We start from the raw sequence: 15442 nt of genomic DNA, 5'->3' as shown, positions 1-15442 counted from the left end.
ATCAGATAAAATTATCACTGGATAGAGTTATCACAGAGGTTTTGTCCAAACATCAGAAACTAGCAGTCAAGAGGAGTAGCATGAAGGTGTATGTACAACATGAAAGAAAATGTCACCTATTGGGGCTGACTATTACATAAAATGAGGAACAGCTGAAAATCACCTACAACAAAATTGTTTTTATCTACACAATTAATACTCCATATTTCTCTCTGAAATATGTTCCAAAGCTATTCTGCTATGTGAATGTATTATTTATTCTCTAATGAATATTATCTGTAAGGGTATCCCCTGGCATATGACCTGTGCATGATAGAAGCAATAAGGACAAACAGAAGAAGTCTGGTGTCCATATTTCAATTAAGTTGAATAACGGTTAGGTTAAAATAACATTTTTTTTCACACTTGAAAGTCAGCACACTCACCTTTTTATTTGAGGTTAAATCCAATTCCTCAATGTGCATGAGGTAAATATTTGCTGAGCATGTAAAATGTTTTCCACGAATCAAAAAGGTCTGGAATGCTACAATCACTAATGACTTGCCATCTTTCATCTCTGTCACAGGCAGGTAAAGCAATTTTAGGAACTGCATAGTATGTCAAGAGTGGAGTGTTTATTGAAGGATATCTTTTCTCCTCCCCTTGGGGCTCTACAAGGTGATTTATTTGATATGCACTCTCCTTGGCCATTCCATTTTCTGTTTACCTGAGCATAAAACAGGTGCTATGAGGAATCCACAGCTTCCAAAAATCTCAGTATTTTTGCAAGGCTTCAGATTGGAAATATTAGAGGTAAACCCAAATCAGAAATGGAACAAAAAAAGCTAAGAGGAAGTGGAAATGTTTATTTCCTGTGGTTTCCCATAGAGCTACTGTGTGGCTTTGTGACTTTACTTCTTTCTGCGCATTTGGAAATAAAATAATTCTGCATTTCACAGAACAAGGAGGAAACAAAAAGCGTTTGGGGGGTAACAAATAAATATCCATTAGTAAATGAAGTTTTCTGTGTGAACCCATTGCATTTCAGTCACAAGGACTCTCCCTAAACTTGGAGTGTCCTTTTATAACCTTCTCAGCTGAATAGGCAGCCCAGAGCAACTCCAGGATCAGAGCATGAATGAAAGTATAAATCTTACCCTAGTCCATTTTCCTGCTTAACTTCACAAGAGAAATTGTTGCATGACCCTTCTTCTATTTCAGAGGTAGCTCTTTCCCCTTTGAGTGCTCTGAACCATCTGTTCTTTTCAAAATCTTGCTAAACACCTTTTTCCCCTATATAAATGATGCACAAAAAAGTCCCCAACATAATCTGCTTGTAAGATCTGGGTTTGTCCTGGTGCCACATCCATCCCAGGTCAGTGCCTCTGGACCAATAGTTAAATATTCGTAGCCGACAGAGCCAAACAGCTGAAACCAAGAGAGCACACAGCACATCAAGATTCTGGAAAATGGAGCTTTAAAACCCTACAGGAACTCAGGCCATCAATGGACAATGACGTTATTGTCTTGCATCGCCTCTATGTCAAGAAGCCTTCCTGCAAGTTCTCTGCTTTTTCTTTTGCTTTTTTCTTTCCCCTCTGCTGCAAAGCCTCGAGATTATCCCATAGCGGAAGGAGAATATTTCTGTAAGAATGAACACTTTTGTGCAACATAACGGCTCCACAACATCCCACACTCTGCACATGAGGCTTGCTGCGCTGCAGGGACATAAAACAGTCCACTCTCCTGACTAAGGGTGACTCAAATCCAAACAAAAGTCCTCAGTAGGCAAAACTAACTGGTTTATTTCTGGCTTATAGCTGATTTTAATACCAAATCTGAATCAAGTCTATAGAAAGGAGGAAGGCTCCTAGATCCTTGGGATCTCCAAAGTGCAGAGCCATATGTAGAGACACTACATCACTCCAGCTGTCTGATGCAGCCATAGGAATGCTCTGGTTGGATGAAGGTAAGTGCAATTAGTTTACACCTGTCCCCAGCAGCTACTGGCTGGGGACAAGTTAACCTATGTCTAAGTAGCCACTTCTCAGCCATTACCCTGGAATCTCTCTCTGTTAATAAATAGAAAAGATAGAGAAAAAAAAATCCCTGCACTTCTCTTTTTCATTCTTTGTAAACTCTTCCAGTTCATGCTACATTTTTCACAAATAAATTGTATAGTACTGCCACAGGCATGGACACACAAAAATTGGTCCGGTAAAATTAAGGATTTTTGTTTTAACTTCAAACAGTTTACAGTTTAGACTTCTGAAAGAAGCTATCACTTTCAATCTACCGAATGGAAGTCTTATACTGAATAACAACTTTCTTATAATTAGGCATGACAACTCCCACTGCAGCTAGAAACAGGTATTTTTCACTGAAAAAAAATCAAAGCCAGTTCTCTCTAGACCTTGCTTTTTTGAAGAGCTAAGCTGTATTGCTCCATTCTTATTCACAATCACCTGTTCCTGAAGTCCTTATTCATAAAAGCATCTAAGAGGGCTAAATTTAGCACTGCTGTACATAAACAAATCCCATACAAAATTAAGTATGGTTTGGAGTCTGGAGGAGTTAAGGGCCAACATATTTTTTGAAAATGATGCTCACGTGCTTCTAAATCTGGGTGCTGCTGCAGAGAATTGGCAACTTCTTGTGTTTAGGATAAAGGAAGACAGCAAAGGTCATGTGGCACCAGATTCAGCTAGAGGTAGCGGAGGTGGCATTTGGTCCTCTTTAAACAATTGACAAGTAGACTTTTCCACTAAAGCTAGTCATCAAGAGAGTCTTTGCACAAGCTCTTTTCTAGAATGTGATTTCTCTGGGCTACTTGAAATGTCCACATTACAAACAAGGAACCTAAGAAGGTCTTACTTTTCTCCATTAACTATAGAGGGAATCCTGAATTTAGACAAATCCTAAATTGTAGACATCTAAATATGTTTAGGTAAATCTCACCCTGAGGGCTGTGGTCTTTGGGTGTTAGTTCAGAAAAGGACCAAGATAATCCATGGAAGACCCTACAGATAAAATCTATTTGAAAGGAAGGGTGGACACAGTTGCCATAAGATAGAAATAATTAAGAAATTCACATCTGAAATTGCCAAAGTGTAGGCTGGTGCCAAAGAGTAAGGGCAGAGGCAGGAGTCCCTGTTGTTGCCTGTTTGCTTTCCCCTTTGCCCAAGGGGGAAAGGCAGCTGTGTGCAGCAGGGCAGACTGGGAATAGAGTTTCCTTGAAGGTCTCACCACGACATCTGGTTTCACTGACACCGTTTTGTGTTCCTGTAGGCTTCATGCTTGGGACAACATCAGGTCATCCTTCTAATAATGCACTGGAAAGGCAGCTGGTCACATTAGCTGCCTCCTGGTATGCTCCATTTTGTGGTAAATACACCATTTTTCTCATCTCTCTTAGGGTCCACTTCTTAAATATATGGCAAATACGAAGATCCCATTAGGTTTACATCAATATCTTTTACTTCTCTGCTTACTAGCCCAGGGTCTTTTTCTGCTGGGTGAACACACATGAGTGAGTTTTTCTTTCTTCCTTCGGTGGTTAGGGAAGGAACCACTGATATCGTTGAGCTAAGAGAAAGGTTTACCTATATATTGCCTTTGGGACAGTATGCACGTCAGCACATTGGCTCAGGAAGAAAAGGTGATGGCTAACAAACTTTGTTTTGGGAAGATCTATTTCAGGTCCACCCAGAGGCCACATCAGCAATTCTTAACACAGTGTTACTTGAATGAGGCATAGCTTCAGGCTGTCTGTGTACATGATGCATTTTAAACTGCAGTGAACAAGATGGATGATACAGATCAAATGTTGTGTGTCAGCCTTCCCTTACACAATGCTATTAAGACTGGCCAAGCAGACTTGTGTTTGCCCTGCATGCCATGAGAATGATGCATGTCTTTGTAGAGTATGTACCATTACGACATGGCTGACGTTATTTTCCGTCTTTTAGATACGTGCATGTATAGGAGAGACCACGAGTGTGTGTTTTACATATGCTTGACTGGACTGTCTTATTTTTTTTGCCCTACTCAGTAAAAAGGCTGGCTATAATTGCATAGTATTACTCACCTGCCCAGTAGCAAAAATTCTCCAGCAAGTCCCAGGCGCCTCATAGCCATTAAGAGCCCTCTCACAGTCATGCCTTCACAGAAGCAGGCAACCACTCTCGCCTTGGGCAGGTGGCTCCGAAGCTTTCGCAGCAGCTTGTCAAAGCTCTGTTCACCAGCATTGCTATAGATCTTGTAGGAGTGTGCAATGCAGATCCCTTCCTTGGCCGCCATATCTTTGAAAGCTTCCATTCCACTTTCACCATAGTTTCCTAAATACAAACAGAAACACATACGCATATATTAAAATTTGCAGAAGCTTTTCTTGGTTTGGAAACTGCAAATATTTTCAAGAATATGTAACATATCTGCATACAGATCAGTGTACCAATCTTAAAATAACATTAACATTTTAATTTATTAATCCATTTTTCAAGTCAAGATCAGCATATTTTCCCAGAAACCTTACTTCTGTTCAGGAGCCTGTATCTCTGTTGAAATCAAAGGCTGTTAGGTACTTCAATACCTTTGAGGATCTGGTCCCAAATGTCTATAACAATGTATGTATAAATTGCACAGTCTATTCTGATTCTCTTGACTAAATATGGTCAAGTGTTTGGGGGTTTACTTCAGAAAATCTAAAAATATATGTTCAGAATAAATATTTTAAATATAAGCAAAACAAAACAATGACTTATAACAACATGACTTTGTTCATAATGCAATCTGAAAAGCAATGATTTTTTTAATTACACTGAAAGGTAAAACTTATCCTATAAAGAAGGAACTTCTGGTGACTTGGGAGAATGGGTGGCAAAATTGAGGATTAGCATTACAGAGATCACAGGATTGCAGATGGACTAATTGTACTTCTGTGTTGTTTTTGTTTTTGTTTTTTAATTAAATGCCTACCAACACAACAGGAAAAACTTCATAATTTCTTTAAATCTGTTCTTCCCCTGTGGGATAGACTGATAATAAATATTAACAGATAGATGCATTTATTGTTATTTATTCTGTCTCACCATGGAAAATTCTCCATTGCCAGGCCTACATAAAAGTCACAGTGCTTAAACAGTGGGTGTACTGATATCACTGACAATCATCCTGACCAGGATTGTCTCTCTGGTTCCCTGTGCTCATCCATCTGGCTGTCTAAATCTGTTTCATGTCTCATTTAAATAAGAAGGCTTCTGAGGCAGGAAATCTTTCTCCAGAATATTGCCTTAACCCCTCAGTAATATTCCACAGAAACACAGTGAGTAAAGTAATAAGACGGAGAGTGTTAAAGTGACGCTGTTGCAAGGAACTGCTGATCCTTCACTTATTTCCGTTATTTTGCAAATGGAAGAATCTCTAAGGAAAATGCTTTCTTTTACTAGCATAGTTACAAGTATATAAGAGCACAGACAGTAAAAATGCATGTGAAGCAGTGAGAATCAGACAACTGGATTTGGGCTGTCATTTGGTTTTGTGACCTTGGACATTGGAGCCACCAAGCATTCAGCTTGCCCACCTGGGAAATCATCCCTATTGCCCCGGTGCTAGAGTTTAGAGTCTGTTGGGCTCAGCACTGTACATGAACGTGAAGAACAGTCTCCAGTTTGAAGATCTTACCATCTGAATAGCCAAAAGAGACAAAGAGCAGAAGAAAAGAAATGCCATTACCTTTGTTTCACATCAGGAATGAATCACTGAGACCTTGAATGCCGATCTCCTTAGCTAATAGGACTTTCATTTTCCTCCCTGTTGTGATCAGGCCTGATGGAAAAGCCATTACTATGCAAATTGTGCCTGGACAAAATGTCACAGGATTTTTAAACTCAGTTGTTGCAATACTTCCTGGGAGTTGTAAATCAGGTGCCCAGTGCTTCCCCACGTGTCACGTTAGGGAAAACTATGTTTCCTGTGATACATGAGCATCAAGTGATTCCCTTGAGATGCTGAAACAGTTCAGCTAGAGGTCAAAAATGTTGTGCCGCATGAAAGATGTATTATACCTCAGAAGTCAGTCTGAAGGAAAAATGGGGGTCAGTCACAAACAACTCCCACTGGGCCCTGAGGCCATCTAAAATAAAATAAAGCTGTTTGACAGGAAATACACTACTTTGCTTAAAATTATTCTCATTTAGGTCAATCTGGATCAACATTAAATGTTCTGTTTCATTTTTCCTAAGAGAAAATAAGAAGGAAAAAAAACCATACCAAACTTTGCCATAGACGTTCGAAGTTTGAGGAAAACCTGTTCCATATTATATCTCAAAGACACTGAAATTCTGAAGACTTCATTTTCTGTCAAAAAACTGTCAATGGAAAAGTCATGGCCAGGTCTAATTGACTTACAGAACTGGATCTCTTCAATGTTTCAGATACTGCACTCTTTGTTTGAAAGTGTTATAAATATACAAACTCTTGCCCCGAGTCTTGCTATAAAGCTGAGAATAGGTTTAATTACAGTACTGACAAATAGTAGGTCTTGCAATGAACACAAAGTACATTAACTCTTTTCCAGTCAAATAAAGGTTGCACTGGCACAAATGCCATGGTGTCATCATGTATCAAGACAGGGAGATTTTGTGAAACCGTACAGAAAGCAATGCGTCATCCAAAATGAGAGGAAACCAAGGCCACTTAGCAAAGTGTTACGTTCTTAACATTTGGAAGAAAAACAACCTGGCAGTCCAAATCTGAGAGTGACTGAGTTCTCCAACTGGTAAAAATATAGGTGTATGGCATGAGCTCAAGGGAGATTTGATGAAAACAGAAGGTAGCTTTGCTTCAAGACGCTCATACAAATACACCAGTGGAGCTCTTGTCATGATCGTTGCTGATTAAACTCTACTTAATTAATTATTCATAGTGAATTCCCCTGTTGTGCAAGAGGTTTGATGAGGTATGTATATTTAATTTGAGCTGTACTGTGGGGATAATGAACACTCCTCAATGGAAAAAGACAATCTTTTCTGCTAAACTCCTTTGTACCACATATCAGGATGAATTTCCTCTGAGCTATCTTTCTTTCTGTGGAAAACCTGTATGTGCATGAAGGTAGACATGTAGCATTGAGGGAATGGGAGTGGGAAACTGGGGCAGTTATATTACATCATTTCCTAGAGGATGAGATGTGAGGATCACAGTGGAAAAGCGTCTCCATGCTTTCTGTATGGAACTGGGCTCCTCATGGACCTTTGATTCTTGAACTGTGACATTTCCATAGTAGTACTACTAAAACTGCCACAGCAAGAGCAAGTTTGCACTCACAGGGCAGTTCCCACTCTTCAGCCAGGTCTGTGACACAAGGAGGAGGATACAGGGACTTCTGGACTTGCACACGTGGATGGACAAGGTGAGGACTTATGCAGCCTGACTCTGGGAAGGAGTTTGTAGTTTCACTTCCAAATGAAAATTAATTCAGAACACCTCTGCTGGAACCAGAGCAACGTCTTCTGTGAGTCCCCCGTGATGGAAGCTGCCTATGACCTGACAATTTATCCATGTAGCTGTTTTGTTTCCACTTCTAAATTTAAATAAAGATCCTAAGTAAAAGTTAAATAGAAGGCAGGGATTGATTTACTTTTGTTTGGTTAGTTCTAGTTTAGCAGAAAAGACTCAGCAAATAACACAAACTGGAGCTGAAATATGGTCAATTTATATTCAGCTCTTCCTCCCCCACCAAACTCCATCTCCATTTCAGTGTTTGGAAACCGGCACCTCTGTATTGTAACTGGCTCTGCAGGAGAAGGTATCACAATTTTTTACTGGATGTTCATCTCCTCTTGAAAGTTTGTCTGTCAGTAATCAAAGCTGCTAGCTGTTGATGGCTTTTGTAAATATGCCCTACACACATGGCAACAACTAGCAGCTGGGTTCTTTTAAAATGCCAGCCTGAATCCTGCATATTGCCTACCTGAATGTCTGGCCCTAAGCCCAGTTCTAAAAGCTACTCCCATATGTCTTTGCATGTTTAAAGAAAAATCAATTACATCATCATGCAAAAGACTTATCCCTGCTTCAGAGTTGGAATTTTGTTCAAAACTCAAGCATATGCATCCCCACCTACAGTCTAACTATAACAATCTGTTAGTTCCACTTCCAATGAATCAGTACTAGAAACTATTAAGAAGCTTAAAAAGAACAGATTGTGCTTTTTTCCAGATGAAGCTTAATATAGTACAGTACATAATAATACTTCAATCTGATAGAAGAGGGTCAGGCAAACTGCAGGCTGCTCATGCTGCTTCTCCTGCCCAGCAATTGAGGCAATTAAACTATCTGAACATAAACTGTTAAGATCTTATCTGTATTACACAGCAAACCAGCAAGGTTTTTAATCTTAAAATAATAAACAAAATATGCTGACATCTGCTCTATCACACTAAAGGTTATCAATATGAGATAAAAAGTCACTACAGCCAAATGGAATAATGAACTACATTTTCTACTGTCTAGGCATTTTTGGGGTGTCACACATTTCTTTTTAAATACAGGAGCTTTTTTATCATTAGCTGCGTATGCAAATTGTTATCAGGTAATTATTTGGCTTGTAAGAATTTCAGTGAACATAGATGAGAATCAGCCTTTAGGAGACATTTAGGATTCAGGCAGGACATGGTGAAAATTCACAAAGTAAAAGAAGAGGAGGCTCAAGTGAAACTGAAGAAATTCAGTATGTCATTCATTTAGCTGGTAATAATCCTAACCATCACAAAGCATATTTATTTAAGCAGAAGTGCTACCATCATTTTTATAGACAAGGAAGAGCAAAACACAGAATATCTATGCTGCACCTGAGCCACAGAAAAAAAGCCAAGTCAGGTTAAAGTTCTCAGTAGATGTTTTTGCAAGCAATACAGGGAATACAGAGCTTCATTTTTACTACCTTTCATTGGCATCAATAGGATGAACTTTGCTAGAAATACCTAAAAAAATCTCAGTAGGTATAATTTTGAAAATGCATGTGGGATTAGTGGAAGATGTTTATGAAAGGCATTGTGTTGGTTGATTACAAGGATGATCTTCCTGAAAGTCAAGGATATGGTGGTGTAGAATAGTTTCCCAAATGGAAAAATTAGAAGTCTCTGAATATTACAATTCAGATTAATCATGGTAAAACACCAATAGTATCTACTAGATATTGTCCACATTTAACTGCTTTGATGGTACAAGCCTTTTAAAGTTTCATCACTACTAAGAATAGGGACATAATACCAAGTATCTTGAGCAGCTACAGCAACCACATGCCACTGATATAACATTATGAAAATCACAGCCTTCCTGGTGCAGTTATGTCTGCAAATAGATCAGGACAATAGAGCGTTATTTCATTCTAAAGAGTACAAACGAAATGAAATCAAATCACATGTGCCTGAAATTCTGGAGTTGTCTATGTGTGTTGAAAGTGGAAAAAAATCATAACCTGTTTTCTTTTGATCAAAATATTTTATTTAAATCATTTTAAAATGGGATCTCAGTTTCTATATTAAGTGTATATGTATAAAACAACAAAAAATAAAAGCAAAAGGTTGTTTGGAAAGCATCCCATTAAAAAATACCTTAAATGATAATAGTTCCTCAAAATACATTCTGCTTAAATATCTCCAACCAGATCTTTTCCTTAATTACCCAGAGACTGGGCTTTCCTCTTCAATTATCTTCAGTGCTAGATAGTAACTTCAAGGCCTTTGAGCTCTTTCCTCACAAGATATTCAACCTGAAAGTCTGAATTTCATGGAAATATATGTATTTATGTACACACACACACATTTGCAAGGGTACTACTCTTTTTTATAAAAAACCTCTAACGTTTGGAACACAAGTAGCCAAATGCTGCTCCGGTGAAAGGACACCAACCCAGAACAAGTCTGACCAGGCTTCCCTCAGCACGACCCCGTGTGTATCTCCAGCACCATGCCTCATCTGGAGCCACACATTGAAACAGCCGTTATGGAGCTTCTTCATGGGGCTGCTGCAGAACTTTATCAAGACCTCTTGATAAAAATACGGCCTGTTACGTGCAATTAGTTCTCACACAAGACTTGTTTTGCTGTGAGTTTATGCTCTTTGACAGGAGTTGCCAAGAAGGTTTATCTGTTGCTCCTCCTGCAGAACCAAGCAATAGTGTTGAGGGAAGGGTTCTCCAAAGAAATGACTACTCAAGCAAAGAGCCAGGCAATGTTGGCTGGGCTTGGAGAGGTGTCAGAAAACTAGAAAACAGCAAAGGAGTGACACAGGGCAAGAATTCCCTCAGTGATTAATTTAAGAATACTACTTACTCCATCCTTAAAATAGCTGTACCTGTCTTCCTTAAGCACAGACAGTCTCAAAGTGATTCAGAGGGCATGATCTAACAGCTAAGGCCTTATAAGGGACATAAACCACTGATGACTGCAGTTAGGACTCTGTCCTTAGCTATCTATATGATCATGGAGAACTCATATATCTATTTCCTTGGATGTTCATTATTTCTATTCAAACTGAAAGCAATTTGAACATCATTTATCTATTGCTAAGTGTTCATAAAACTCAGACCTGAAAGGATTACCTATATCCCTGGTGGCTTGATAGATGAAGATAGTACAATTCAGGATGTGTCAATATAAAGAAGCATTAGTTACCACAGCATCATACTGGCTATAAACTTGATTTCCTTATCTGTGAATGGGTTTGAGATTTTCGATCTTTTACATCTGAGGACAAGTAATGTTTTCATAATCACAAAAATATTAGCTAACCAACCCCCCACTTCTAATTGTCTTACTTCAGTCTGATTGAAAAAATTTGTTGAAATGATCTTATAATATGTAATTCAGATATCGACCATTTTATCATTTCATATAAGCCTCATATTACCTTCTACAATGTAAAATAAAACCAAAATATGTATTTTGAATCAGGAAACTAGTTTATTTTTATTAAAAAAAATTAACTGAAATATTTTTACATTTAAAAATAAATTCAACATGTTTAATTAAGAAATTAATTAAGCTCTTTTCTGTGAAGTTTTTAAGTTTCGGCTACTAGGTGTTTCCTGACCAGAAGTTTTCATTCAAACGTATTTAGACCAGCTCCATTCATAAGGTCTTTGTTTAAATAACTAATGTTTAAATTATTTTAGTGAGGTAACATACAATATACACCAAACAAAACTGCACTTCATTAAATTATCTGTTCATTATCTCCTCATCTAAGAGGGCTCAGAAGTATCACTTTAACACCTAAGTTTCTCTTCTCTTTCTCATCTTCTCTTGTCTATTTTGAAATACTAAATTCATTCCTCTTAAGAAAATGATGACCTAGTTTCACAGTTTAATGCAGCTCACATCTGTTTATTTTTAAATTATCACTTCCTAACTTTAAAAGAGAGACTTATTTAAACATTGCTGCTATGTGAGAAAAGGGAACAGTCTGGAAACAGCCTTTTCTGTACGCTGCCTTTGATCCATCCTCTTAACTGGCACGTCTGCAGCTCTGTGGCCTTGTCCACTGAGCAACGTTTGAAGTCCTCCGTGATGTTAATGTCTGCTAAAGGATTTTAAGCTTGACAGCTTTTGTAGAAACATGCTGCCATCTCTGACTGCTCTCCTTGTTTTTAGACTGGAGAGATTAAAAATTTTCTGTACTTTTGTTTGTGAAATATCTCTTTCTATCTACCTAAGACATTTCCCTTAGATATTTCCTGTATCATTTCATCATTTCATTTCAGAATGAAATCATTAATGAAAGCACAGTTCCCAGTGAACTCCAGGCATACTCTAACTGCTCTTTCATTTTCATTTAGGGTTATACTTTTCATTTTTTGTTTGGTTTTCAGATAAAAATGAGGACACATGAGACTGACAGTGTCGGACCGGAGGCTGTTCCTTTCAGGAGACAAATGCTATGTCAGAAAGGAGAGGGCTCTGCAGTGGGAACACTTCGTTCTATGATCCCGTATCCTTCATTGTGAGCGTAGCGAATTCCCAAGGAATGCAGCTGCCTGGGGTTTCTTCACTGGTATTTGGACCCAGTCCCAGTTCTGACTTAGGCTATTAGTTATTATATCTCTCAAAAGAGTTGGCCCCTTCTACAAGCGAACAAATCACACTTCTATATATTCACAACCTGGAACATGCCTTCATGTAATATTAATTCTTAGCTCTGCTGTGGTCTGCAACTGCTCTTTTCTGAAATACACTTGATGTCCTGTTCTGCTGCTGCAGTAGATGAGCACTACCAGAAGTCATCCAGCAAAAAGAAGCATAATTCAGGAATTAGATAGACTCTGAAGGCCTTCAATTAATCTGTTGAGTTTTCTGGTAAGTGCCTCTCTTTCTGTCCTATGTCCTCATACGTGAAATGGAGGTGAAAAGGTTTTCCTGACAGTGGTGGTGCAAGAATAAATCTATTATAGATTGAGGGAAACTCAGATTACAGTAATGAGGACCACATTTATGTTGAACAGACCGAATGTAACCTGACAGTTTTGCCTCACAAAACCTCACATTGGCTTAGCTGTAACAATAACCACATTGTGTTTATTATAGCAACAATCACTCTGTATGTCTAACACCTTTTTTTATAATAACACCTAATATTTTGCACTGTAACTGTAGATGATGGCAAGGCTACTCCAAAGAGAGCACCTCAATTTCACTTTAACTGATTGTGCACATTCATATTCAGCACGTTCATTTGGGACAAGAGTAGGTTTCGTGACTCTCCCCACGTGAACCCTGAGAGCAGAGAGGTCTATCAGGAATACATGAATATTTAGAATAGTAACTGAAAGTCAGATCTATGACTGCATTTCCCAGGAGTGCTTGTCAGAAGATTTTGAAGGCGATAATATGAAGTTTCTTGGGGCATATTAATCATTCTTAAAGTATACTGTGTGGGATGAGAAGCCCTATACTGTGTGACTAAATACTTTCTTGGAGTTAGTCTCATTTTAGGAACATGTTGGATAATTGTTTCCTTTTGGTGGATAACAAGAGATTGCACCTTAGAAGACTATTTGAAAAATGCATTTGAATATGTTAGGGGAACAGGTGGGTTTTGAATTGTAACTTCAGAGGGTATTACCAAGTAGGACGCTACCATCCTCAGCTTTTGGATGCAGAAACTGAAGCAGGAAAAGATAGTAATAGACCAGGGTTGAAGGCAAGAATATGATCTCCTCAATTTCAGACTAAGCTGCCCTAGGGCAAAAGAATGGTTAGTTATTAAATAATTACAGAATAATTTTTGGTTTAGAAGCTCTTTACAGTGGTGGAGATTTCATTTCTATCTTGGACAATCTGTTTTAAGCCAAACTAGTCTTTTCATTAAGTTTTCCTTCCCTAGTTCTCTTTCAATTCAAACCAATTATATCTTGTCCTATCAAATCTGAGAACAGCTTCTCAGATTGATGTTTTCAGAAGTGCTTAACTGTTTTGGAGACAACCACCATGCCTCCACTTGATTTTCTTTCTTTTTTTTTTTTTTAAGGCTAAACAAGTCCAGTTTTACTCTGATGTTCCTGTTTTCTACACTTCTTTTCACATTTCTGTTTGATCTCCAATTAGTTCATGTTGTCCATCCAGAATGATGTGCAGTTTTTGTGAAGATATGGTACTTTTGCATCTTGTACCTTGCCTGAGCAGGGTAGAATTTAAAGACTATTTCATATCTCTAAAACATATTACTTTTTTGTATAATTTCAGGATATTTACCTTTTTTAACAATGGAGTGACACTGTTGGCTCAAGTTTAGTTTGTAATCCATTTTAATCTTCTAGGTCTTGTTTTCTGCAAAACTGCTTCTCAGTCGATCATTCCTTATCCAGTATTTAAGCATCAGATTATTCTGTTCTAGGAGCAGCTTCATCCAGCATGGTACTGTTTACAGATTTAATAACCATACTCTGTTTATCATAATTCAAATCAGTGTTGGAAGTGTCAATTAAAAGATGGATTCCAGGCAGATCTCTAAGAAGGCCATTGAGCTTATGTTTTCTGTTGGAAAGCTAACAAGTGAGAAATACAGTTTGAATTAAGTTTTAAAGTCAGTTGTGCACCTAACACAGGGAAGTTTAGATTCGTATCTTCTTAGTGTGCTTATAAGAATGTTCATGTGTGTTAATAAAAAATTCAATGATTTTAAGATACAGTCACTCATTCTTCACAAATGCTCTGAACTGGATACTAGGTTGGCTTGATATGATTTATTTTTGAAGAATACACATTGTCCTTTCTTTATGACACCAGAATGAAATTGCCCATTTCTTGTGAACAATTGTTTACTTGTTGCAGAAGTTAAATTAGGTTGGCTGAGCTCTTTCCTCACTTCTTTTTCAGGATAGGTAGTGTTACCTCATTTCAGTCTGTTGGAACCTTATACATATGCCAAATTTCTCCAGGAGAAGTATTAAAATCTTCAACACTGTTTCAATCAATTCAGCAAGGTAGATTAACCAGATGATTTGAGAATTTGTCATTATCTAATATCTAGAAATTTCTATAATTCCTGAATTCTTTTTTACTTATTCTAGCATGAGGTAGAGTATGACAGGCAGAATTTAGGTACTTGAACAAAATGCAATCCTAACATACTTAAGCAACTGCTGCCTAGATTTGAAATTGTCACTATTAATCAAGTCTTCTTCACATCCAAGTCTCCAAGTACATATAAGATGCTTTTACATCAAATGAGTCACACATCCTGAATTATTTTTTAACCAGAAAAATAATTTTAATAGGATGGATGAATTATGGTCTCACTTCTTTTGTACATGTCCTTTCCACCCTCTTTCCAAGAAAACTAGGTTATACACTGATAAGTATGGCACTTTTTTGGAAACTGAAGAATATGAATTTGAACACATTCAGGCTAAGGAGGGAATGAGACCTAAATTTTCAGTATGTCCTGGGAGCATATTATAGTTACTAGGCTATGATATAAAAAAAGCTAGCCTCCTCCTCTGCCCATGTCTTAAGAGAAAATAAGTGTATTTTCGGGGTAAGGTCCAGACTAGGAAACCAAGTGAACAGTAGTACTTAAAGATCTTGTGATCTGTATCTGCCTTGTTCTCTTGTGCATTCTTAACACAAAGATTTTCTGTACCACATGTTCAAGTATCTTGCTCTATTCAGGTATTAGACAGAGAGCTTGGGTACCAAACACAGAGATAGGTATCCCATGATGAGGATCAGGAACCTAAAAGTACAGACTTTGCAGTACATGTTTCCGAGATAAATACACTCCTTTCTGCATCTAGCCTGAAATCTTTCTGGAAGACAACAGCTGTACCTGAAGATAGTTTGATCATTTGGAAATTTAGGACTTTATTTCTTTAGGACTAAGTTTCTAGTCCTCTGCCTATAATAATATCAGTCCCTAGCCTCCATTTTTATCTTTTTCCATCTTTTTTTTTTTTGGGGGG

The 15442-nt window shown here is 37.9% G+C and overlaps 1 protein-coding gene across 1 annotated transcript in view; it reads right to left on the bottom strand.

Annotated features, from left to right (window-relative positions):
• Positions 1-15442, bottom strand: part of GRM5 (glutamate receptor, metabotropic 5) — a 267627-nt gene that overhangs the window by 138183 nt on the left and 114002 nt on the right. Inside the window, exon 3 of the mRNA XM_010578251.1 lies at positions 4067-4316. Coding sequence (XP_010576553.1) covers positions 4067-4316 — 250 coding nt within the window. The remainder of the gene's footprint in view (positions 1-4066; positions 4317-15442) is intronic.

The sequence above is a fragment of the Haliaeetus leucocephalus genome, unplaced genomic scaffold, assembly GCF_000737465.1.
Source record: "Haliaeetus leucocephalus isolate CR32 unplaced genomic scaffold, Haliaeetus_leucocephalus-4.0 Scaffold616, whole genome shotgun sequence".
Lineage (NCBI taxonomy): Eukaryota > Metazoa > Chordata > Aves > Accipitriformes > Accipitridae > Haliaeetus > Haliaeetus leucocephalus.
The sequence above is the reverse complement of the archived record's forward strand: the minus strand, read 5'-3'. Positions and strand labels throughout refer to the sequence as shown.